Here is a 26021-nt window from a genome sequence, read left to right as displayed (position 1 = left end):
CTCAAACAAAAAGCAAAAAATACTAGTACCGTACAATTCAACCATTCAAACAAAGAGAGAGATTTACTAAGTTCCCTCTTTCTTTATCCCTCATTTTGTTGTCTTAACTGCTGCCAGTTTCTTTTCATGTTCTACATGGCAGCATGAGGCAGTGCTTTCATTCATACTGCATGAGGCGTATCACATTTTTTGATCCAGCAACAAGTGAGGAAAGGCGACTTCAGATATTAAGGAACAACAGGGTTCTCAAGCAGTGAAACCCTTGGCTCCAGCAGCTAAGATATTGGTTGCTGGCTATGTGTATTGGAGGGGGCAAGCTAGTTGAAGGAATTGTGACAGTGACCCTGAGAGGAAGCATAAAGATAGTTTGGGCACAGAATTCGCTGAAGTGGCAGACTTGGGGATTTCTTAGCAAGGAAACTGCCTGCTGCTGTTTGTTTCCTCTGTGTTCAAGGAAACCACTCTACGTACACTTTTTGTGAATCAACAAAAGTACAACAAGAACACACCTGACACATATTGCTGAATCACCCTGGCAAGACCTTGAATTCTGACTAGCCGTTCAGGCCAAATGGGGCAATCCTAAATTCTTAAAGCAGCTTTCCATTCTTCTTGGGTTACGAGTCACTTGTAATGTGCCAAATCTGCATTCCTGAAACAGCGCTGTTGTTTCAAGGCCTGTCAGTTCAGCACAATGAAGCCAGTTGGTCCAATGACATGAAGTCTTTGAAATGTGCAGATTTGGAGTGTGAGCATATGTATTCTGAAGCCCTATTTTAATATTGTGACATTGAGGTAGGTAGGAACACTGCTTTGTGATAGGCTAATACATGCCCTTCGTACCCTGTCTCCTTATGCCACTACTCCTAATCCAGTTTTTTCTTGTGAAATCCCTTATTCCCCCAAAACTGTCAAGTCAGCAAAACATAATCACTTATATTCGACCTCGATATCTTTCTGTACATATTGTATAAAGCTATAAGATAACTTTGAAGAGAATTCCCCCACATCCTCGCTAAAGGGAAATATTTTACTTCTGCAACAGCAACATTTTCTCCGGGGGGAATTCTGCGCAAAATATTTGAAAAATTATGCGCCAAAAAATTAAAAATTCTGTGCACAATATTTTAATTCTGCATATTTTATTTGTCAAAATAACACAATAGAATCACACCAGTTTCAATTATTTTGGTAATTTATTTCAAAATACCTGTCAGCAAGTATGTCTGTAACAATACAGACTACAAAAAAGACTCAGGAAATGTTTTTTGACAAATAGATTCCTTACAGAACTCTGAGTAATAATTAATTTAAACTACAGAACCGAATCATATTTCCCGCACCCCTCAGAAGCAGTGCAGGGGGAGTCAGGGGTAATGGAGGAAGACGGAAGTAATTGCTGGGAAGGAGCCTGGGTGTGAACTTGGAGGGTTGTTGGGTATGGGTGGGAAAAGTATGGAACAGGTTTTTTGGGGGTGGGCAAGGAGGGATTGTTAGGGAGCTTCCAATGTGCAGACCCTGGTTGACCCCTAGTCTCTCCCACTCAATCAGGCACATCTGCCCCTGTCCTCATGTGTCTCTGTGCCCCCACCCAGGCACCTCCCTGTCCCTATGTGGCCCTGCACTCCCTCCCCCTGCCCCTGCACCTCCACTCCCATTCAGCCCCTGCCCCAGTCTGTCCTCCTCTACATTCCCTAATGAGCCCGTCTGGCCCCCCAGCGACTCAACGCTGTCTGTCTCCCCATATCTTCTGTCTCCTGACCTGGCCCAACAGGTGCTGTGAAGGAGTCACTACAGCAGGGGTGAGCAAACTATGGTCTGTGGGCCATGTCCAGCCCTGCAGACCTTTTAATCTAGCCTTCGAGCTCCAGGGAAGCAGGATTGGGGGTGCTGCGTGTGCCATGGCTCAGCGCGGCTCCCTGAAGCAGCAGCATGTCCCACCTCTGGCTCCTACACATAGGGGCAGCCAGGGGGTTCTCCATGCTGCCCCCGCCCCAAGCACCAGCTCTGCAGTTCCAATTGGCCAGGAACTGCAGCCAATGGGAGCTGCAGGGGTGGCGCCTGCGGACAGGGAAGCGTGCAGAGCCACCTGGTCAGCGCCACACCTCTGCATAGGAGCCAGAGGGGAGACATGTCACTGCTTCTGGGAGCTGCTTGAGGTAAGTTGCAACCGGACCCTGCACCCCTACCTCCTCTTGCGCCTCAACCCCCTGTTCCAACCCTGATCCCCCTCCTGCCATCTGAACCCCTCGGTCCCAGCCCAGAGCACCCTCTTGAACCCTAAAGCCCCTCATCCCCAACCCCACCCCAGAGCCCGCACCCCCAGCTGGAGCCCTCACCCCAACCCCAACCCCCTGCCCCAGCCCCCCGAACCCTTCAATCCCAGCCCAGAGCCCCCCCCACCCCAACCTCCTGCCCCCTCCCACACCCTGAATCCCTCATTTCTGACCCCACAATGGAACCCGCACCCCCAGCTCAGAGCCTGTACCTCCTCCCACACCACAGCCCCCTGCCAGCCCAGAGCCCCCTCCCATACTCTGAACCCCTCTGCTCCACCCCCGGCCTGCAGCCCCCTCCTGCACCCCAAACCCTTCATCCCTCATCCCACCTCAGAGCCCGCACCTCCAGCCGGAGCCCTCATTGCCTCCTGAATCCCAACCCCCAGCCAGGAGCTCCTCCCACCGCACCGTGACCTCCTCATTTCTGGCCCCACCCCAGAGCCCGCACTCCCAGCCGGTGCCCTCACCCCCACCACCAATTTCATGAGCATTCATGGCCCGCCATACAATTTCCATAGCCAGTTGTGGCCCTCAGGCCAAAAAGTTTGCCCATCCCTGCACTATAGGCTCTTTCTCTTCCCTAGTTGGTCAGGAGCGGCTGCTCTGTTCTAGCGCCACAGAGCCCTCTGGTGGGCAAAAGGCAGAACTGCAGCAACTTGATGGCAGAAGCTAATTTCTGCAAAAAAAAAATTAAAATATGCACGGCCCATGAATTATGTGCACACACAGTGGCGCAAAATTTCCCCAGGAGTAAACAAAGAAAACTCATTCAAATCTGTCAAAATACTGCTCTCCCTTACACCTGTACAGTCCCATTGATTGTACAGTGCTTATATACGAATGCACAAAGCCTTGGAAACAAGCAGGGAGAACTGGAGGTCCTGGTGATGTCAGGGAATTATGACGTGATTGGAATAACAGAGACTTGGTGGGATAACTCACATGACTGGAGTACTGTCATGGATGGTTATAAACTGTTCAGGAAGGACAGGCAGGGCAGAAAAGGTGGGGGAGTAGCACTGTATGTAAGGGAGCAGTATGACTGCTCAGAGCTCCGGTACGAAACTGCAGAAAAACCTGAGTGTCTCTGGATTAAGTTTAGAAGTGTGAGTAACAAGAGTGATGTAGTGGTGGGAGTCTGCTATAGACCACCGGACCAGGGGGATGAGGTGGATGAGGCTTTCTTCTGGCAACTCGCAGAAGCTACTAGATCGCACGCCCTGGTTCTCATGGGTGACTTTAATTTTCCTGATATTTGCTGGGAGAGCAATACAGCGGTGCATAGACAATCCAGGAAGTTTTTGGAAAGCGTAGGGGACAATTTCCTGGTGCAAGTGCTAGACGAGCCAACTGGGGGGGGGGGGGGGGAGCTTTTCTTGACCTGCTGCTCACAAACAGGGAAGAATTAGTGGGGGAAGCAAAAGTGGATGGGAATCTGGGAGGCAGTGACCATGAGATGGTCGAGTTCAGGATCCTGACACAGGGAAGAAAGGAGAGCAGCAGGATACGGACCCTGGACTTCAGGAAAGCAGACTTCGACTCCCTCAGGGAGCGGATGGGTAGGATCCCCTGGGGGATTAACATGAAGGGGAAAGGAGTCCAGGAGAGCTGGCTGTATTTCAAGGAATCCCTGTTGAGGTTACAGGGACAAACCATCCCGATGAGTCGAAAGAATAGTAAATATGGCAGGCGACCAGCTTGGCTTAATGGTGAAATCCTAGCGGATCTTAAACATAAAAAAGAAGCTTACAAGAAGTGGAAGGTTGGACATATGACCAGGGAAGAGTATAAAAATATTGCTCGGGCATGTAGGAAAGATATCAGGAGGGCCAAATCGCACCTGGAGCTGCAGCTAGCAAGAGATGTCAAGAGTAACAAGAAGGGTTTCTTCAGGTATGTTGGCAACAAGAAGAAAGCCAAGGAAAGTGTGGGCCCCTTACTGAATGAGGGAGGCAACCTAGTGACAGAGGATGTGGAAAAAGCTAATGTGCTCAATGCTTTTTTTGCCTCTGTCTTCACTAACAAGGACAGCTCCCAGACTGCTGCGCTGGGCATCGCAACATGGGGAGTAGATGGCCAGCCCTCTGTGGAGAAAGAGGTGGTTAGGGACTATATAGAAAAGCTGGACGTGCACAAGTCCATGGGGCCGGACGAGTTGCATCCAAGAGTGCTAAAGGAATTGGCGGATGTGATTGCAGAGCCATTGGCCATTATCTTTGAAAACTCGTGGCGAACGGGGGAAGTCCCAGATGACTGGAAAAAGGCTAATGTAGTGCCAATCTTTAAAAAAGGGAAGAAGGAGGATCCTGGGAACTACAGGCCAGTCAGCCTCACCTCAGTCCCCGGAAAAATCATGGAGCAGGTCCTCAAGGAATCAATCCTGAAGCACTTACACGAGAGTAAAGTGATCAGGAACAGTCAGCATGGATTCACCAAGGGAAGGTCATGCCTGACTAATCTAATCGCCCTTCTATGATGAGATTACTGATTCTGTGGATGAAGGGAAAGCAGTGGATGTATTGTTTCCTGACTTTAGCAAAGCTTTTGACACAGTCTCCCGCAGTATTCTTGTCAGCAAGTTAAAGAAGTATGGGCTGGATGAATGTACTATAAGGTGGGTAGAAAGTTGGCTAGATTGTCGGGCTCAACGGGTAGTGATCAATAGCTCCATGTCTAGTTGGCAGCCGGTGTCAAGTGGAGTGCCCCAGGGGTCGGTCCTGGGGCCGGTTTTGTTCAATATCTTCATAAATGATCTGGAGGATGGTGTGGATTGCACTCTCAGCAAATTTGCGGATGATACTATACTGGGAGGAGTGGTAGATATGCTGGAGGGCAGAGATAGGATACAGAGGGACCTAGACAAATTGGAGGATTGGGCCAAAAGAAACCTGATGAGGTTCAATAAGGATAAGTGCAGGACCCTTATGAAGAACCCAATGCACAGCTACAGACTAGGGACCGAATGGCTAGGCAGCAGTTCTGCGGAAAAGGACCTAGGGGTTACAGTGGACGAGAAGCTGGATATGAGTCAGCAGTGTGCCCTTGTTGCCAAGAAGGCCAATGGCATTTTGGGATGTATAAGTAGGGGCATAGCGAGCAGATCGAGGGACGTGATTGTTCCCCTCTATTCGACATTGGTGAGGCCTCATCTGGAGTACTGTGTCCAGTTTTGGGCCCCACACTACAAGAAGGATGTGGATAAATTGGAGAGAGTCCAGCGAAGGGCAACAAAAATGATTAGGGGTCTGGAACACATGAGTTATGAGGAGAGGCTGAGGGAACTGGGATTGTTTAGTCTGCAGAAGAGAAGAATGAGGGGGGATTTGATAGCTGCTTTCAACTACCTGAGAGGTGGTTCCAGAGAGGATGGTTCTAGACTATTCTCAGTGGTAGAAGAGGACAGGACAAGGAGTAATGGTCTCAAGTTGCAGTGGGGGAGGTTTAGGTTGGATATTAGGAAAAAACTTTTTCACTAGGAGGGTGGTGAAACACTGGAATGCGTTACCTAGGGAGGTGGTAGAATCTCCTTCCTTGGAAGTTTTTAAGGTCAGGCTTGACAAAGCCTTGGCTGGGATGATTTGATTGGGGATTGGTCCTGCTTTGAGCAGGGGGTTGGACTAGATGACCTCCTGAGGTCCCTTCCAACCCTGATATTCTATGATTCTATGATTTCAGTGGTGTTGCACAGGTATAACAGAACAGAGTTTGGTGCACTGCATTTATTTTGCCATGTAGTAGTTTGTACATTTGAAGGTCAATATGAAGGCACGATGAACTTCCTTGAGCACATGATGTCAAGTGAACCCTAATAGTTAATCTTCTAGATCAGTGTTTCCCAAAGTTGGGACACCACTTATTCAGGGAAAGCTGCTCCAGGCCAATGGGGGCTACAGGAAGTGACGGCCAGTACGTCCCTCGGCCCGCGCCACTTCCCGCAGCCCCCATTGCCCAGGCACAGCGAACCGCGGCCAGTGGGAGCCACGATCGGCTGAACCTGCTGACGCGGCAGGTAAACAAACCGGCCGGACCCGACAGGGGCTTTCCCTGAACAAGTGGCGTCCCAAGTTTGGGAAACACTGGTCTAGATGAACTGTATGTGGAAAAGCCAGATAGTTCGTCAAGAGATCAGTTTGGGATTTCACACACTCTGGATAAAATTAATTCTATTAGAATGGATACTATTTCAAATGTTATACTAATATTGTGCCTACATAATCTGCCTACTGCAGGGCCCTTATAGCATCCTCTGAAGCATTTAGTGCTGGCCACTGTCCAAGACATGATACTAGACTAGATGGACCTCAGGTCTGATTGAACATGGCAGTTCCCATATTCCTGTAGACAAGGCCCCGACCTTGCAAGCTGTTCCACAAGGGCAACCCCTGTGTGGAGGCCCAGCTAAATTCAGAGGGGCTTGTGGGGATATAAGGGTCCACTCATGAAGAAAAATTTACAGGAGCAGAACCCACCCATGTCTACCCTGTCCTTTGCTGAAGACTAAATATCACAGAGACAAATGCCAAGCTTGTGTTCTGGTAAGAGCTGTCTCCTACAAGAACGATATGGCTCTCTGAGCCATCTAGTCCACATTATGGCCTTGATCCATTGCCTTCAATGTGGGGGTTTCACAAAGGTGGAATGATAACAGGATATAGCATCAAGTGGCCACTCCATGATGTATCAGTGAATTCCATATTCCAACTCTTCCCTTCCCCCATTACACACTGATTATACCACCACTTCATGTATAAATCCGATATATTCATGTGTGTACCTGTGATGTTGTCATAACTTCTGAAATTCATTTCAATGTGATCCCATTCCAGTACCATGCAGTTCTCCATGCTAGGCTGTGCAATGGCTACGTACACATCGTTCTTAGAGTTGAATGTATCCACTGAAACTGACTGGTATGGCAAAATCTGATGAACAACAAAATCTAGAAACAGACGTTTAAAAAAATTACAATAAATCCCACGTTGTAAACACAAAATAGTTGACACATGGTTCCTATTTTCTAATCAGTACTATTGGACACTATTTTAGGAACAAGAACTCTGATTTAGGATTAAGCTTGTAACAGCCCTAACACAGGGAGTGTCACTGAGTGACAATTAGGTATGCAGCAATAGGGAGAATAGTTTGCTGCTCTGTGCAGTGTAAATTTCCCTTCCAAAATTCAATTCACAAGAAGATCAAGACATGTGATTGGTGTTAGCTGCAAAATCTGCATTCTATCTTGCCTGATATCTGTGAAATCAGACCACTGACTTCCCTAGAAAGAAAGCTAGAAATTGTACTATGTAAAGTGTGAAATCCTGGCACACTGAAGTCATGGGAATTTTGCCATACATTTCAACAGAGTCAGGATTTTACCCCAAAAAACCAAGACTCCAACTTCAACAGTAACTTTTGGTCACTTATTGCTATGTACCGTGTCTTCAAAAATCTCGCTATTGCACATGTGTATCTGAAGTTGGAATTGAGCCCATAGTCTGCATTTGCAACCTGTTATTTATTCAGCACAGACACTTCTGCACATTTCCAATTAAAGCAGATGAAGTGAATTCCTTGGGATAACCCCATCCCAGCTACCCCACACCTGCAATGACAGAAATGTATGGCAGGAAGGGGTCTCAAAAGGTCATCTGTGCTGAGGCAGGACCAAGTATACATAGGAGAACATTTAATTAAAAAAAACTGAATAAAAGTATAATTTAAAGGAACACTGTCAAGTATTTTAGGTTTAAAATTTGACCTGTCTTACTGTTATCATCTAGTGGAAAACCTAGGATGGCAGCTGAGGCTTCCAAAGAACCTAAGAGAGTTGAGAGTCCAACTTCCAAATGCTTCCCTAAGTCTCTTTTGAAAATCCCAGCCTGTGTGTCAATTTTATTCTAAAATTCACTTGAGCCAAGAGCTCATTTTATATCTTGCGCAGCAGGATCTCATACTTGTTCTGTTGCAACAGTAGCTTGGCAGGTCAGAGCAGGGGACTATTATGAGGGAAAGAGACTTAGGGTGACACCTTTTGGTCAATAAAGAGCAGCATTAACAGAGTTCAGGTCTAGTTTGGGTGACACAAACCCTGTCTACAAGGAGGGGAAAATATATTTGTGGGAGAAGATGAGTCTTTCATTAAGATGAAGATTCATCTCAGACCCACAGACACGCTTACATACTAGGAGCTCTGTGCCATGCTGTGCATGCTAACTTTTCATATTCAGGAAGGGCCTGATGGCCCATGAATTTTAGCAACATTTTAATCATGTCCTCACTCTTACCCTTTAAAAACTCTTGCCCAGTTCTGTGCACTTCAGTGGTGGTTAAAAGGCATGTCCTTATTTCCTCTCCAAAGTAAATATTAATTGCTTCCAAATGTTGGATTTTACATCTACGCATACTTGAAAGGCCCACCCTTGTGGAGTCATACTGCAGGAGGTAAGACTAGATAGCTACAATTAAACAAACAGAAAATCTACCACTCCACAGCTAAAAAAGAGAACTGCCACCATTTTTCTGGTGACTACCAAAAGCAAAGCATGAGGTTTTGTGGCAAGCTCTCCTGCATCACTGAAATAGCAGATCCTATTTCCAAAACCGTGTGTATTTGTGCTGATAATATCAGTGATGCTGGTGTGAAAGCAAGTACATTTAGAAAGTAAGGGTGTTCTTATCATCAATTCCTTTGGAAAAATTAAAGGACTGGAGAAAACTGGAAGGTAAAATATATGGAGCGTAAAAATAAATGAAAGCATAAAAATGTAGTTAAGGATGGAACAGTGACTCTAGCTGTTACTGATAAACATGTATTTAAAGGGTGTGTGTCACAGCATGGCACTGGCCCTTTAAGAAGGAAGAGGCCATTGTACCTGTGTCTCATCAGCTGCTTCCCAAATGGTGTTAAGAGAAGGCACCTGGGCCATGTATATGGGGAGAGACTGACAAGTGAGAGTTGCCAAAGATCAGGAGACTGGAGGAGGTCTCTGAGAAAGCAGAAAGCTATATAGGCCTTCCCTGGAAAGAGGGAGGAATTGCCAGGAAGCCAGTGCAGGGGCCAGAGAGCCATGGCCAGTGAGGGCTGAAGGCTGAATCTGAAGTTGGAATTGAGCCTGTAGTCTGCGTTTTCAGCTTGTTATTTATTCAACATAGGCATGGAGAAGCCTGGCTCTCTGAGCTGGAGAGCTGCAGCTGGAGGGGCAGAGAGGGAAGGCTGCAATGAGGCGTAGTGAGAGATGCAGGCGCAACACTTACGAGGTGAACCCAGTGAGAGATGCTGAAGCTGCAGAGAGCCTGAGTGTGGTGATAGGCGTGGGGGCTGCATTTTGATGGACTGCTGGACACTTGATTTGTTATGTTTTATAAGTATGGGACGTTATCTGTAATAAATTAGCCTTGCAGGCACATTGGTCATGCTGCGGGAGCTCCAAGTGAGGCCGCTTTATCACAATGTGATACAAAAAAGGGGGGGGGGTGTAATTAAAAACTAAATAAATCTGTCAGGACATCACAACAGTTTTGAAACAGTCTTAGGGCAAGTGTATGAAGTTTGTGAATTAAAACAAACCTGCCCACTGGCATCATATGGTTCACAGCTTGTTCAGAAGTGATACCATATCAACAAAGCTATTTTGACTCACACCTGACACTGGGTTTATTATATCACTGGATCAGTAACAATGGAAGAATTACTGATCAAACTCTCACTGAATCAACTGATAAATAGTTCACAGTAACTGGTGAAAGCCACTAAAAATTTACACAATATTTTTACTACATATTTAAAAAAGTCTGTCCATTGTAGTTGGTATGGAGTTACACAGTAGAGAGGTGCTGTCATCTGTTCTCTGACTTAAACTTTATGGGCCTGATTTGCATTTTCACTAAGACCCCTTTATGCCACTCTAGCAGTAGAGAGGCCATAAGTGGACACATGGGCTTATCTAGATAGGGACACTCAGGGCTCATCTAGGGCAAAGTGCATTTGAAGGGTGTGATTTGTAAAGCGCTCTACCGTTGCTCTCTAAAAGGTACATAAAGATGCTGCTGACCTGCTCAAGAAAGCTATATACATTAACGTGAACCGTGTACATTTTAGAGTGTGCCAGTAGGGTCTACATGGGGCAGTTAGAGTGCAATACAGTAAAGTGCTTTATCGATCTCACCCCTCAGGAAAATTAATCCAAATGAACTAAAGATGTGAATTTAAAGTGGATTAGTTAAAATGACTTAAACCTCTGTGTGGACAACCTCATTCAGAATTAAAGTGACCATAATTTGGTTTCTTTTAAATTAATTACATTATGCTAAACTGAATAAAGTTTAATTCTGAATGAGAACATCCACACAGGAGTTTAATATAGTTTAATTAATCCACTTTAATTTAGCACCTTTAGTTAATTTAGATTAGTTTTCCAGATTATTCCCATGTAAACTGGCCCACTTTAAGGTCTTTTTACATTGCCAGATGTGCATCCACTTTAAGCCCCTTTTGTGGTGCCAGAGCAATGTAAAGGGGCCTTAGAGTCAAAGAGAAGCAGGCCTTATAAAAATAAGATTTAACGAAACCTGGAAAGAGTTTTTAAAAATAAACAAACATTGCTTTGCTGTGTTTGCAACCAAGCCCCTGCAGCCCTGTGCCATTGTAGGAGAATGTGAAAGTATAATGGACTAGAAACAAAAGTGAAATAGATTAATCTATGTTCATTGTCCAAACTGTGAGACATGCAAAAACTAAACAATAGATTGTTAAAATTCTTTCAGTTTTAATAATCGATTGTGTTAAAAAGTGTTTCAATTTTATAGCATCCCTGTGATTCATTACTGTTCTTCAGTTCACCAGGTCTGGTATGTCAATGGAGCCACTGAGATGGAAATCTTACTAAACAAATTCCTATTGAAATCAAAGGTATTTTGATAATTACCCGGATTATCCACGTAATACTTGATGTGGATCACTGAAGAGTATAATACATTGAAAGGTCTGTTAAACCATGCATGATAAGGGAAGGAAAGATGATATTGAAGATTAATGTGAACAACTATATGAAAGTGATTTATACTGAGAGATAGGAACAAAAAGCAGAATAACCATCTGTCCTTCAGTGAGTAGGAGAATACATTTAGCACTTACAGTATATATTGCTTTACAGCTTCAAATCACTGTACTAACATTAACTCACAAATTAATTAATCTTCACAGACCAAATGAGGGGAAATGGAACAGAAGAGCTATGATGGAACAAGCTATTCTGCAACAGCTCCCTGTGAGGACACACTTATTCTGGCAGACGAATGCCTTTTCCTGATCTTGTTTAACACACTTTGGAAATGGATTAAGAAACTAGAAAAGGGCACTTTTATTCCAGAATAAGAGTGTCCATACAGGGAGCTATTCCATGCCTTTTTAAATTCCCACTCTGCCTTATTTTGGAATAACTTTCCACTGTAGACAAGCCCCAATTTCCACTTTACAGCTAGGAAAAGTAAGAGCAGACAAGCTATGTGATTTGCCTGATGCCACAGACAGAGTCAAGGGCAGAGTAGGGATTAGAGCTCAGAAGTGGGTAGTTTTTAATTCCACACTTGGGGTACTATGCTGCCTTGGTGATGGTGCACTCCCTGAAGATTTTTTTCTCTATTCCAGAAACTGTTTCTTCATAAAGACTGCGAGGAATCTGGTGGCACCTTAAAGACTAACAGATTTACTTGGGCATAAGCCTTCATGGGTAAAAAACCCACTTCTTCTGGAGTATCGTCAGCCATAAAAATGTTGGTATACTGTGGGGCCATGTGAGTACCCATAGCAGTGCCACTGACTTGAAGGTATAAGCTGTCCCCAAATCTGAAATGGTTGTGGGTGAGGACAAAGTCACAAAGCTCAGTCACCAGGTGTGCCATGGCCTCAAAGTCTGTTCCCCCCGCAAACACCTGTTAAGGAGGTCCTATGTCACAGCTCCAACTTTTCTACAATTTGCTCTCATGCTGTTCTTAAAAAAACTGGAAGGCATGCTGCTGACTACGCCATTGTTGGTGAGGTGCATGCTCTTCTTTGTTCAGATCAGCTAGCAACTGACTGGCTGTGGGGTTTGAAAATATCCTATACTACCCTGTCTCAACGCTTCTCTGACTGCAGTGGCACAAGTATTCAAGCAGTCAGTCATTACACCACATAAAACCCTAATTTCTGACATAATCCCTAGAGCGTATGGGGTCAGATTTATCCCGACTGTAACCTCATGTACACCAGGCCAGTGAAGTAACAGCAGGACAGAATTTTGCCTATGACAACTGCACAATCACACATATACTGTCTTACATTTACAGAGACAGTAGATCTAAATCAAATCCTTAGCTGCTGTAAATCAGGGCAGCTCTGAGGATCTGGCTGCCAAGGCTTACACAGCACTAAGCCAGTGCTTGTGCAACAGTCACCTTTAATGAATGCAGACTGAAGTAAATTAAACTTTGTGTTTTTGCATCATTGTGGATCAGCGGACACAATAATGGAAATTTCTGGTACGGTTCGCAGGAATTTCTGTCTTCTGTTTTTGACATCAATTTGTCTACACAAGGAATTATCATCCTTCACCTCTGATGCTTCTCCTGACATACGTTGGGGCTTTAACTTAGAGTTTATTCTTTTTACTTTTTATATATGGTGCTTGGGTTATATTTCATACCTTGGCTTGGAAGTTTATCTTTACAATACTGGCAATTAACTTTTATGTTGTCTCTTACACAAGCTTTTAAGAGCTCTATCTCATTCTTGACAGCTTGCTTTCGCAGAGACGAGTACTCAACTACCATTAATATGACTGCCATACCTTCAGGTGACAGATATAAGGCAGGTGAGGTAATATCTTTTATTGGACCAACTTCTTTCAGGTGCAATTTGCTCTCATCATATATAAGAACAACTTAACATTAGTGGCTAATGTTCTTAATATAGTACGATTGTATTCAAACACAGATAACTGATTGTTATGTTTGGTCTGTAATCATCTTCTGACAATCAGAACTTCATGCAAGTTTGTCTCCACATCTTAGAGAATGCTTTTTACTATCTAATATAAAACAAATACCAGGTTCCTAAGCCATGCAGCACTAGTATTATCCAGTATTTCTCTCCTTTATTATGGGTCTGCATAATTAATTGCTGGAAACACTGCTGACACATACTTATTACAGTGCTACTAAGCTGTGGCCTACTGAACGAAGACAACAGACACAGTGGTATTATGTAGCATTCTGTGAAATGGAGATTGATTTCAGGAAATTCTTCTGACATAGATATACAGCCTTATTCCAGACAACAGCAAAAGATCTGTGACTGAAAATTGAGTCACAGAGTCATGATGAAACCTTATGGAATTTGAAAATCATAGCTCTTGTCCCTTTTATCACTTAATCCAAATAAAATCTCATCTACTTCCTTTGGCTTTTAAATTTAATCTTCTCAATAGTTAGACTTGTTCTGTTATTCTAAAGTGCTTTATATAGAACCCTTTTCTCCCTCCTCCCAAATCATGCTGATACAGTAATATGGGATTAATCTAAATTTCTAATCTTTAATCATTTGTAGTGTGCTTAGAAATACATATTCTGAATACCTGTAGTGGTGCATTCATAATCAAAACTTGTGACATCATTTAACTTCTTATCCTGGTATTCTGCTGGACCAATACACAGGACATCAGAAACAGTGGAATTTGTCATCTTTAACCACACAAACAACCACTTGGCTTTGCAGTCACACTCAAATTTATTTCCCCTTAAATCTCTAAAAAAAACACACAGAAATAAACATATTTCAAATGTTTGGTAGTGATACGAAAACTGCAGAATTGTTAGCACGTTGACATACTTAATTCAAAAGTAGCTGAATTGTTTTAAATTGATTCTGAACAGAGGATGGAAAATATTTTCTCTCTCTTATCCTAACTGTATTGTTCTTTACATTTCACTGAAACGTTGTTTATAACAAATACAGGCCCCAATTCTGGAAACACGCACATGTGTATCTTTATGCATGGAACAGGTCTATTCAGGTGTTTCACGTTCATAAGCATTAGCAGGATTGGAACTATAATTCACTAAAAATCCTCACAAGACGGCTCCCTCCCACTCCGCTGCTTTTCCATTGTCTCAGAGTTCCACTGAAATTCATAGATTCCTTTGCTTCACTCTACCACTCCAGTTCATAGGCGGCTGACAGTAACAGCCTTATCAGTGAAGTTTCTATGTTACATTGAAACAGAGCATACAGAGACTAATTCCACAAACATCTGAAATGTTCACAGTGTGTTTAAATTCTTAAAAGGGTCACCATCAATGTGAAGTTGAGTCAATTCCAAAAAATAAGGTATCTGTAGTTCCAGGTACAATTCCTGTCTCTGAGCCTCTTGACAAAGTTTGTGGCTTTACAATCACATTTTCCAACTTTAAAAAAAAAAAAAAAAGTTTTGCTCTCCCTTGTTGCTGTGTGACAGACTCTGGCAAATAATAGGGGAAAGTGACTAACCACTAGAAAAATATTGACACAGCCTGAGCAAAGTGCTGTCAAATACAAAATGAAAAAATGGGGGGGGGAATCTTTTTTTAAAAATCTAATCTCTTTCAGTAACAGTAATTTTAGGGGTTACTTGTAGCAACAGTAGATTAAAAAAATTTTCACACAAACTGTGATTTTAAAGTTGATGTCCCTTCAACTCAAGACTTTTCATGAAAGATCAGAAAATAAGTAATAATGCTGGTCATGTGCACGATTGTGATAAACAAGTAGTGAAGTCTAATTTAATCCTACTGAGCAAACAATATTAAAATGAGAATGCTAATACAACACAATAAGCATTTATTTTTAGCATGGATTTCAGCTACAACACCAAAAAAACGGAACTTAAAGCACAGATTAATAGTGTCACAATGATAGGCAACCAATAAAAAGATTTTCATTACTTACAATTCAATCAGAGAATCTAAATCACTGAAGACATCCCTTGGCAGAGCTTTAATGTGGTTATTAGCCAAAGAACTAGAAAAGAAAGTTAGATCTTATTATCTTGACTCCTACCAAGTCTAACGTCACTTAAATAATGCTAATGATTTGATGTTGTCTAAGTCCTAGTACTGACCATGACTAATGGGATCATGAATGAATTAAACACTGTGCTTCCACCTTGTGAATCTTTGCTAATGTGTGAGAACAGAAAGTGAAGATGACTAGAAACAAAAGTGAAATTGGTCAATTGGTTTTTATTGCCCAAGAGGAATGAAATACACAAAAATACAAGCAGTAAAATGCTGAAAAGTAAATGGAATTTTAACTATACTTTAATATGCTGTATCTAAGGTATTAGTCATAAGAACTGCTTGCAAAGTAAAGGTTGCATGTTCAGGTTTTGAGTGTGTGTAACTCAGGTGAAAACCCTGGAGTATCGTCAGAACAGTGAATATTTTTAAACTTACTGGAAGCCACATTGTAACAGTCTGAATTAGCCGAGGTGCAGGGATTAAGATGGAAATGTCCTACACAGCACAAAAACTAGTTTTCTTTAAAGGAGAAAGAGCCTCCACCATTAACAGTAAAAACAATTACAGAAGTGCTTAAGGCATGAGTTTTGGAACATCTGGCAATGTATAAACAACTTCTAATAAGTGTTAAAGGACTTACAGGTGAGTCAGATCGCGAAGGCCACGGAATGCATTTCTTGAAATGGTTTCTATTTTGTTTCCTTCAATAAATCTATACAGAAAAAATAATAAATATATATTTTAAATACAGTATTAGTATGTATGTTTTAACCTATCGCCTCCTAACTTAGTATCTACATAGGCTCCTTCGTATATGATGCTGAAGAAATATCAGTAGAGGTACTTACATTCCCTTTTCCTTTCTCTTATGGCCAAAGCACAAGAGAAGGAAAAGGTGACAGTCTGAACAAGAGAGAGAGAGAATGTAAGGGAAAGAGCTGAAAAGAGAAGAAGGAAAAGCATGGACAGTGTGGATAACCCTATTCCCCATTTCACAACTAGTTAATCATCCCCTGAGGAGTTCTACTGACAGACCTGAGAGGGGGAGTTGGCCAGGGTTCCACAGCGCTTAGCAATGCTATTTGATATGTGTGGTGGTGTGAAGACAAACTGTAAGCTCCTCTGGACAAAGTAAGTTAAGAACAAAACAAAGAGAGCCAATAGCAGCAGAGAGGAAAGTGGTGGGACAAAAGTGAGGACAATAAAATGAACCTACCTACAGTTCAGCATCTGGACTGAAATCTGTATGGTCTCCTTGGGGGCTACACTTTGTGGGGTCACCACCAGGACTGGCCAAGGAAATTGCAGAATGACTCCCTACATTTCTAGGAACTAAGGTGTTGGAGAAAATGTTGTGTTGGGGGTTAGAGAGCAAAGTCAGCTGCTGTGAACAGTTACACTGTCCTTGGCTCTTCACTATCTGTCTAGGTTCATATATTGGTACCCAGCTCTGTAGTAACTGTTCATCTTCATGAAGTGACAGGGACCCCTCTTCACATCAAGAGCACAGATAAGGACATGAGAAAGGAGTCAGTCTACTCCGTCAGAAGGTTGCTTTGAGTCATGAATTCTATCTGCACTCCAGAAGGCCAGATTGTCCCCATACACCATACCCAAGGAAGCTGGAGCTATTTTCTCATCCTCTCAGGAGACAGAAGGTTTTTTCTGCCTTACCAAGATTGGTTGCCTCCTCAGTTGGTGTAAATAAACATATCTCCATCAAACTCAATGTTTCAAGATGGGGAAGTCTGGACTGGGACTCAGTGACTGCATGGCCCAGTAAATATAGATTCCTGCATCACTGAATCTTCTGAAGGGACTCTTCAGTGAGAATGCACCTATTAGTGTCACTCTCTGACTGACAGTATATTAGCCCAGTCCTTTTTCAGAGCTCCTAGGCATATATATTCAGACACTATTAACATAGCCCATTAGTCTTGGCAGTATTTATATATATGTTGTTCTTAATGGTGTAGACATGATGTAGTTATTTTTGGCAACATTACCTGTTATGCATACTCCCTGGCCTGCCCTCCTCCTTGATCCCTTATTTTGTACACAAAGAAACTTTCTCATTTGCCAGAGAGGTTTCTTTTCCCCCTATTCTGGGTGACCAATGCCTGGAAGAAATTGAATACTGGAGTATTAATGCTGCTTAGCATTCATGTGGAGGAAATATCACTGCTTAGCTTCAATTTACAAAAGGTGGAGGTAAGGTCTCTTGGGAGGAGGAAACATTTTGAAGAATTGGCAGAGATGTTGATCATAGCCTCAGCTGAGATCATCTGTCTGGCATTGGTTAAAGGGGGTTGCAGTCTTGGGGTCTTGTTAGATTTGTCTCTGTTTCTTGATAGAATGCTACATTTGATCAAATGACTAAGACACTCCATAATTTTCTTTCAAATGTGGGCCTGCCCACTGCATCCGTCACCACAAACACAGGCTATTGTAACATGCTCTATCTTGGGCTCCTCATGAGCACCACTTGGAAGCTGAAGCCAGCCCACAACAGACCCAGATTTGAAAGTTTGTTTGGGTTTTTTTTGCCTTCCACAAGCTTTTTACATTTTGATGCCTCCACCTGTAAAACTGATTACTGCTGTCACTGAAAAATCCAGATGCTGTAGAATCATGGATTACAGCATATGCCGTTTGCCATATTCCACTATTTCCGGGTCTGTTACTTCTATTGCTGGCTGCTCCTCGATACCATAATATTAGTTCTGAATGCAGCATGTTTAGCAATAACTGCCTATAGATGTATAAAGGCATTAGCAGAGGTTAGCGTTCATGACACTCCTCCAGGCAGCAATATAATGGTGAGAATCTATAGAAGGGGAAGCTTCTTTCAACACTGAAAAGTTATTGGAGGGATGTATCTTGTACCCAGAATGTGTTCAGACTCTAAAAACCTACCTCCTGATTTGAGATACGAAAGCAGCTGAGTCTTTGGAAAGCCCTTTGAATGTGAAGTGAGGATAACCAGATAATACGGTTAGTATACTTTTTAAAAAAAGAGAAAGAAAGGGTGGTAAGAAGAGGAAATGAAGCAGAAATAAAGGGAAGGAGTAAACTGAGCTAAGAAGAAAGAGGATGAAGTATAAATGAAATACTGGGATGGCAAAGATATTGCAGAGAGAGAGTGGGAGGGGAGAATGAAGAAAAAGGGGATCATGGCTACAAAAGAGAGTGACTCTGATACTCTGCACCTCACCTGCTGGGACTTGTCAGCAAGCCATTATCTACTGACTGACATTTCAAACTCCTCTATTACATATAACAGATGGAATTGGCCTGCAAATCTAGCACCAGTTCTAGATCACTAACCCCATTTCAGCGAATTGTGTCTACACAGAGTCACCCCAGCATATATGGCATATTTTAAAAATACTCTGCAACATCTGAAAAATGGTAGGCAGCTGCATGAGACATTTGGACAGAAAATGGAACATAAATCCCTCCATTTTCCTTGGCCCCAGTAACCACAGGGAAAATGGTTTCTCCAAGGCAGGAGTTTTGGCAACTCATCAAAACATCTTGGTTTATAAAAGACTGGCAAATATGTAAAATATAGAACTTACAGGTACTCTAGATGGAAGAGACCAGCAAAGGCATCATCTCGTATGATAGTAAACGAGTTAGAGTTCAGCAAGCTGAAAATGGAGAGCAGCCATTAGGAAAGCCGATGAAAACCTGACACAGAGGATTATGCCAGTTACGTTTATTGACTATCATCAGCCTAATCTTACTGACTCAGGCCCATATTATCCCATCAATACAGCATGTGGAAAATATTTTGGAGTGCTGCTTTAAAAAAATCAATGGCATAATCTGACCTGCTATTAATATCTTCCATGCTATAGAAAGTATACTCCATGACATTATCACCCACCTTGGTGGAAAGGCACAGAGAGCTAGATTTTCTGGTGCACTAAGGCCATCTTGTGCCACATCAGTGGTGCAAAGTGGCCATAGATAGTCTGCAGAGAATTCCCCCAATATCCTCTGCCAGCAGAGGCAGCTCTGCCCCACCCACAGACTTAGGTCAGTAATGTAAGTTAGACAGTGCTGGACAGGAGCAACTCTAACTTGTGCCATGGCTGTGAGGCTGAGGATCAGGGAACTACAGCCAGCCACAGCTCTGCTCAACGTGGGGTAGAGAATCTGCCCTGTAATGCTTGTATATGCAAGTATCTGATCAAAAATATGCTCTTTCTTCATCCTGTTAGTCTATGAAAAGGAAACCCCACTCAAATGAAAGACTACTTCTAAAATCTCACGAGGGCTGCTGGAACTCCCAGCAGCTACAAGTGAGCATGTCTGCATTTATCACTTATTATAACCACTTAGTAATCCTTTTTTTGCATAGTTTTAGGTATTTTACTAAAATTAATTTGGAAAGATAATGAATATTAAATGCAAACTTGCTCTATGATCCTAGGTCAGTATGCTAATTCTAGACAAATACTCTTTAAATTAACCCAAAGAATCTGAGAAAGATTGAGATGGCAATTAAAATAAATCCTGGTATTGCTATTTTACCAGGGTTACTAACAAATAAGAACCAGTACCAAAGATTGCAAAGAGCAATGGTTATTTCAGTTCACACCTTAAGCTACTTCCTTCATATCTTGAATCATTCAAATTCCTGCGTTTGAAGGCAAAACTATAAAATACATTAGTCAGCAAAAATTGTTGCGGGGGCGACAAGATAAGTGGTTGGTATGGCACTTAGACACCCTCCCCAATAACATGAACAAACTAACCATGCTGGGGCTCTTCCTCCTCCCCCACTGAACAATCTGATACCCCCACTTCGCAGTATCCTCTGCTGGTAATCTCACCACTCTACCCCAACTTCTGAAAAAAATAAACAGGCAGCCCCTTCCACATTGCCCTCCCCTCAAGATACAGGCCTCTACCTGCCATCTCCTTCAAATCACTGGCAGGCCAGGTCTTCACTCCCTTTGCATTGACCTTCCCCTCTTTGGACTCCCCACACTGCTTCTGAAGGGTATGGGATGGAGCTCGGCACTGGGGCTGAGCTTGTGTAACAGCGACAACCCCAGTTGTCAGTGGGCAGGATCGAACCTGGGACATCAGTGCATGAACCTCTAATGCATGAGCTAAAAGCTACATGGCCATTAGCTAAGGCTGTAGAGCAGATTCATTAATTTCTCTCTCTAAGTGGTCTCAGTGCCACTAGATGGGACTGAACACCACATCCAGGTGGTGTGTGGGTTATACTTGCACTCCAGCTCTTTTGGGCAAATCTTCTGTAGCCCCAAAGAGGCCAAGAAAGTTCCCTCTGAGCATGTTCTGATCTCCGCCCTGCTCTACACTTTCAATGAAGGGAAGAGTTCAGGTCTTAAGGGCTGGAGGCCGCCAGACTTTCCTTCCCCTGTGTGCCCTCTATGGCCTTGTCTATAGTGAGAAAAAGCATCATATTAGCAAACACGTTAACTAGCACCATGTTAAACATGTTTTTTCCCTTACCGCACACACAAGTGTTTTCAAATGTGGCAGCTGGTTAGTTAATACATTTTTCTAACCCAATGCATTTTCCCACTAAACACAAAGGCCAGGGGGTTGCTGTACTGAAGATGCGAGGTTCTGCCAGTCCCTCCATTTCCTAGCTGCGCTCCGTGGTGCTGCACTGAAGGGGATGAAGGCCTCTCCTCGTCCTGTCTTCCCTTCACTCCCCAGTGTTCTCTCCACTGTGCTGCTGGAAAGAAGGAAACGAAGGAATTTGGCACAATTGTATTTGTTTGTTTTTGTTTATTCAAAGAAATAAAGGCGAGAGGATTGAACTGGTGGGGCTTCGCCCCATTCGCCCCTCATTACGAGACGCCACCGGGGGCTATTCTGTCTCAGCAGACCCCGGTTTTAAATGATCTGTCTATGGTACTTACATGTCTCCCATTTCTGTAGTGCCTTGCAATCTTTTAATGTATTTATCTTCACAACACCCTCTAACACAGGGAAATGCTATTATCCACATGTTTACTGACGTGGCACTGAGGCACTGTCAAGGGGATTTAGGCTTCTAAGTACCTACATCCCTTTTGAAAATGAGATGTAGGCTCCTAAATCAGTTCGCCATGGCAGCACAAAACACAGCAGAGACTAAGCAGCTTGTCCAAGGTCACCCAGGAAGTCTGCAGCAGAGCAGAGAATTGAACACAGGGCTCCCATATCCCAACTTAACACCCTAACCACTGCACTGTCCTTCCTACAGAATAGTCACCACTTCCTAGACAGGTTCGGTGGGACTGGAACCTGTGACCTCAAAGCCCAAAACTTTCCATTAAGCCACATTCAACCCAACACAATTTGCTTAAGAGACTTTGAACTCTTACAGGTAGCACAAAATTCTCCTCTCAAATGTACTGGAATAATCTGGACTCTGACAGTCCACTCTCCCTAGAAGAGCAAATCACCACTGATATCAATACCACCCCCACCCACACGGTTAATGTCAGATTCATTAGCATAGAATGAACATGATGTTGGAGTTAGATCAATCGTGTGACTCCAAGAGGCGAATTCAATCCTAAGTGTGTTTAGTATGGGCCTTAAAAAAGAATTTAAAACAGCAGAGAAACATATTGTCTTCATTTAGTAAATTAGCAATAATTTCCTAAATGGTTTTACACCATATTGTCAATGAAGCAAATTCATCCCTGGCGTCTTGTTACACCACTGAAGTCAATGGAGTTACCCCAGCGATTAACTTATCCATTATCTTCTTTCTGAAGATACCATGGTGGGGTATATCTAGGGGGATATTGGCAAAAGTTTTAGTTAGAGCTGTGTTTTGTTGGGAAGTGCAGTACTTACAGCAGCTGCAGGCAGGGCAGATGGGCAAACATTCTGTCCTTGATTTCAGAAAAGGTTCCATTTACCAGGCTCCTGAGAGGAAAAAAACAGGAAAATCCAAGAACTAAATAAGGCTCATTATCATCACCTTCGCTAGCAGCATCCCAATATCTGCCCCATTGGTTGGCCTGGCCCCTTTTTATAATATCCCAGCAAATGGGGTCAATATTCAGGTTTAAAGGGTGTTTAATTCTGCTCCTGTCCCTGTTTCCCCCCACTAAGCTAGGAAAGTTCCCTTTTCACCGTATCCTCACATTAATCTTTAATACCATGCACTTTTAGCCTCTTGGCAACCTCTCTCCACGGGGTGGGGAGGATTGTTTTGTCTTCCCACTTGTATTTTTGGATTTTTATAAAGAAAGAAAGAAAGAATAAAAGAGAGAGGGAGAGAGAAAAGAAAATTAGTATGTGTGTTAAACAGGATTAACAGCAAAAGCACATGAGGTTTAAAAGTGGTGCAAGTTAAAAACACCATCATTTCCAGTTCTACTCACATTAAAAATGCATCTAACTAACTCTCAAGTTCCTGAAGTCTGTGTAGTCTTTTCCCCACGGTAATAATGCCATCTAAGATAATTACCAGGGAGTAAATCTTTCTTTAAGTCTACAGCACTTTAATATGGCCACTTGCCATCTCCTCATGTCCATAAGATTTACACATGGTAAGTATATATATATATACACACACACACATACATGCATTTTCCTTCCCTTACATATGTGGTGTAGAAATGGTGCAGTCAAGATTTCTCATTTGAAAAGGTGTTTCAGATATAGAAATCAAACTCCTTTGCAGCTGCAAGGCAGTGCAATATTTCAGCACGGAAAGCACAGACACTGCCATACGCTAATTACACTGCACATTACTGGGATCTTAGCATCCCGCAAGAAGCCAGCATCCAGCAGGGAAACTAAAACCCCAACTTACAGAAAAGAAGCCCAAACCACAAAGAAGGAATAGGGGTGAGGGGCACCCGGCCGCTGCCCAGGAGAACTCTGGTGTAGGAAGGTTTAACTTACAAGGAGCTGATGTCGCTGAGGATGATGCGCGGCACACCAGGAGACCCCACACAAATGATGGATTCTTTGGTGCAGCTGCATGTGGCAGGGCATCGGACTGGCTTCTTCACCTGGGCACGCTGCAGTAGGCATGCCACCGCCAGAACCAGGAGACAGAGAGAACCACCGCTGCAGCCACTGCTTCGGAGGAGAGCCATACCGTTCCCCCCTCCTCTTCCTCGCGGTCCCCTTTTGGCCCTGCACCCTTGGCCCGAGCCCTGCTGCCGCTGCTGCTACTGCACAAGAGGCTGGAGCAGGAGTAGGAGCCAGGCAGCATGCTGCACCCTTACGCTCAGGCTGAGTGTCTCTCTGCAGCAGAAGCAGCAGCAGCAGCACCAGGGCTGCTGCACTAGACTCCTTCCTCCTGACATCAGCACTTCAGCGGCAGCCTTTTCTGTCCAATGAATAATTTATCAAAGGCTCCATTGCAAGGGAGAGTTTAAAAATAATCCCCCAAATAGCCGGGGCTCAAAGGACTCTGTTTCACTTTCCCCTCCCCCTCCCCTTGGTTTCTCCTTGAACACTAGTGAGGAGAGGAGGCAGCTGGGTGACCTTGCTGGGGGGGAGGGGGGGTATATCTGCCACACACATGACTAGGGCCAAATGTTCATTTCCTGTGCAAGAAGGGGTGCGGAGCACCCCAGGGCTGCTGCTCCCAGTGACCTGGGACAGAAGGGGGATTCCAGGCCTAACACACAGCATGTTAGTGCCTTTGTGCAGAAGTGGGGCGGGCTGGGGGGGGGAACAATGTTAGTTTAAATAATTTAAAGACACCCCACCCCCCGCCCTCCAAATCACCATGTGGTAGAAACAGCATTTTAGGAGATTGGAAAACCTGTGACATTCTTTCATCATTTCCTCTTCTTTGTAACATGTTTAGTGCTGACAAAGTTCTCAGTGCTGCGCAATGCACAGATCTGAAGGCAGACCCTGCCCCAAAGCCCTTACAGTCTACATGACAGGCGCACAGAAGACAGGGCACATCGGGATACTCAGAGATGGGAATAATTTAGCGAGTTATTTTTTCCCCACTTCATAATTAATTGCAAGCTCCTATCTGGTGGGCATCAGGGAAGAAGTGAATTTATAGGAGGTTTAGGAGCAAGATGGTAACAGGTAAAATCAGTGCACTAGGAAGGGCAGTGTGGGAAAGTGCACAGAGATAGGAATGGGAAAAGAAAACAGAGGAGGCATTAACGAACCATTGGATAATACAATAGGAGACAAGGTCTGAGCTGCAGGGTAGGGCAGGTTTGCGCAGGGCCTTTAGAGTGAGGAAAAGGAGTTTAAACTTGATTATACAAGGCCTGTGGCAAAGCTGGGAACTCAATACAGATCCAATTTGCAGTCCACAATGCCATCCTTCCTCGCTATAGCACTACTACTTTAGTCCTTTTCATCTGTAGACCTCAAAAGAACTCTGTGAAGGAAGGAAAATACCATAACCCCATTCTACAGAGGGGGAAGGGCAGAAAGGGGATGTCTTGCCTAAAGTTACTCAGTAGGTCAGTGGCAGAGACACAAACAGAACCCAAATCCTTGACTCCCAGATAATTGCCTTGTCCGCTGGCCCACGTTGCTTGCTATGATTTGTAAGGTGTCCATTCCCTTACTAACTAGGTGCCCACCAGATAGGAGCTTGCAATGATTATGAAGTAAAAAAAATAACCCTCTAAGTTATTCCCATATCTGAGTACACCAATGTTGTAGCCATGTAGGTCCCAGGATATTAGAGAGACAAGGTGTGTTTGGTTATATCTTTTATTGGACCAAATTCTGTTGGTGAGAGAGACAACCTGTTCCATCTTGCATTTTGCTGTGATGCTGGGAGTTCCTTTCCCAGACCTGAAGAAGAGAGAGCTCTCTGTTGCTTGAAAGCTTGTTTCTCTCACCAACAGATGTTGGTTAATAAAAGATATTACCTCCCCCACCTTGTCTCTCTAGGTGCCATATACACAAGTTAAAATGTTCTTAATCCTATTTTCATTAGAACCACTTTGTTGTGTGGGTTGTTCTTGCCCTGTCTTCAGGAGAGATGCTATGGATTGTTCTGCCGCTACTATTGTTTAGGGAAGGCTTGTGCTAGTCCCAATACAAGATAGTCTGGCTCTTAAAGCTATAACCCTTCTGCCAGGTAGAGCCAGCAAGAACCAGGGCCGGGTTCAATATCTAGGCGTTCCTTTCCATTGATACAATACAGAACTGGCTCGAGCCCCCACCTGGTAACCTGGGATATTTACACACCACCCCTGGGTGCCTCTGAGAGACAATACTTCCCCACTCGCAAGCACAGAGTTTGAGCGTAGAAAAGAAACTTTTAATAAAAGGAGGGAAGTAACAGCGTTAATTTTGGAAAACACTGCAAACACTGTTCATAAATATAAATCATGAGTAAAAGACCCGCCCCCAAGTAGGTTGGGCAGTGTCCTTTTCCCCTCAGGTTCTTAAGTCTAGCAACCCAAAAGTCCCTTTCATGTGCCCGACCCTTCTCCGCACCCCACTCACAGCTGCTGTCCTCGATCAGTGCAGACCCAAAGTTCAGAGGTGCATCTGGAGAGTTCACCTCCCACCCTGGGTGGAGTAAAGAAGCATTTTATTCACTCTGCTGCTCAGGCTCTCGCTCACTGACCCTCTCTGTCAGCCGCTCAACAGACACGCCTGCCAGCTGCCTGCTCTTGCCGTGCCTCTCATCATACCTCTCTGCTGCACCAGCCACTCATTCACCAGCTGACTGTCAGTCACTTTCTGCTTCCACCTGCTTCTCTGCTGTGA

General features: G+C 43.8%; 1 protein-coding gene across 2 annotated transcripts in view; it reads right to left on the bottom strand.

The window, feature by feature from the left end:
* The window catches only part of LGI2 (leucine rich repeat LGI family member 2), a 31125-nt gene extending 5308 nt beyond the window's left edge, over positions 1-25817 (bottom strand). Inside the window, exons 1-7 of one of the 2 annotated variants that reach the window (XM_074951593.1) lie at positions 25755-25817; positions 22152-22223; positions 18893-18964; positions 15952-16023; positions 15241-15312; positions 13892-14061; positions 7054-7218 (exon numbers count right to left, since the gene is read on the bottom strand). In XM_074951593.1, coding sequence (XP_074807694.1) covers positions 7054-7218; positions 13892-14061; positions 15241-15312; positions 15952-16023; positions 18893-18964; positions 22152-22183 — 583 coding nt within the window. In that variant the 5' untranslated portion in view covers positions 22184-22223; positions 25755-25817. Of the gene's footprint in view, positions 1-7053; positions 7219-13891; positions 14062-15240; positions 15313-15951; positions 16024-18892; positions 18965-22151; positions 22224-23210; positions 23575-25754 lie in introns of those variants that run through there. The other variant, XM_074951592.1, reaches the window with a different exon arrangement.
* Between the last annotated feature and the right edge of the window lie 204 nt (positions 25818-26021).

Source organism: Natator depressus, chromosome 4 (assembly GCF_965152275.1).
Source record: "Natator depressus isolate rNatDep1 chromosome 4, rNatDep2.hap1, whole genome shotgun sequence".
Classification (NCBI taxonomy): Eukaryota; Metazoa; Chordata; order Testudines; family Cheloniidae; genus Natator; species Natator depressus.
Note: the sequence above shows the minus strand (reverse complement) of the source record. Positions and strands in the feature narration are given on the sequence as shown.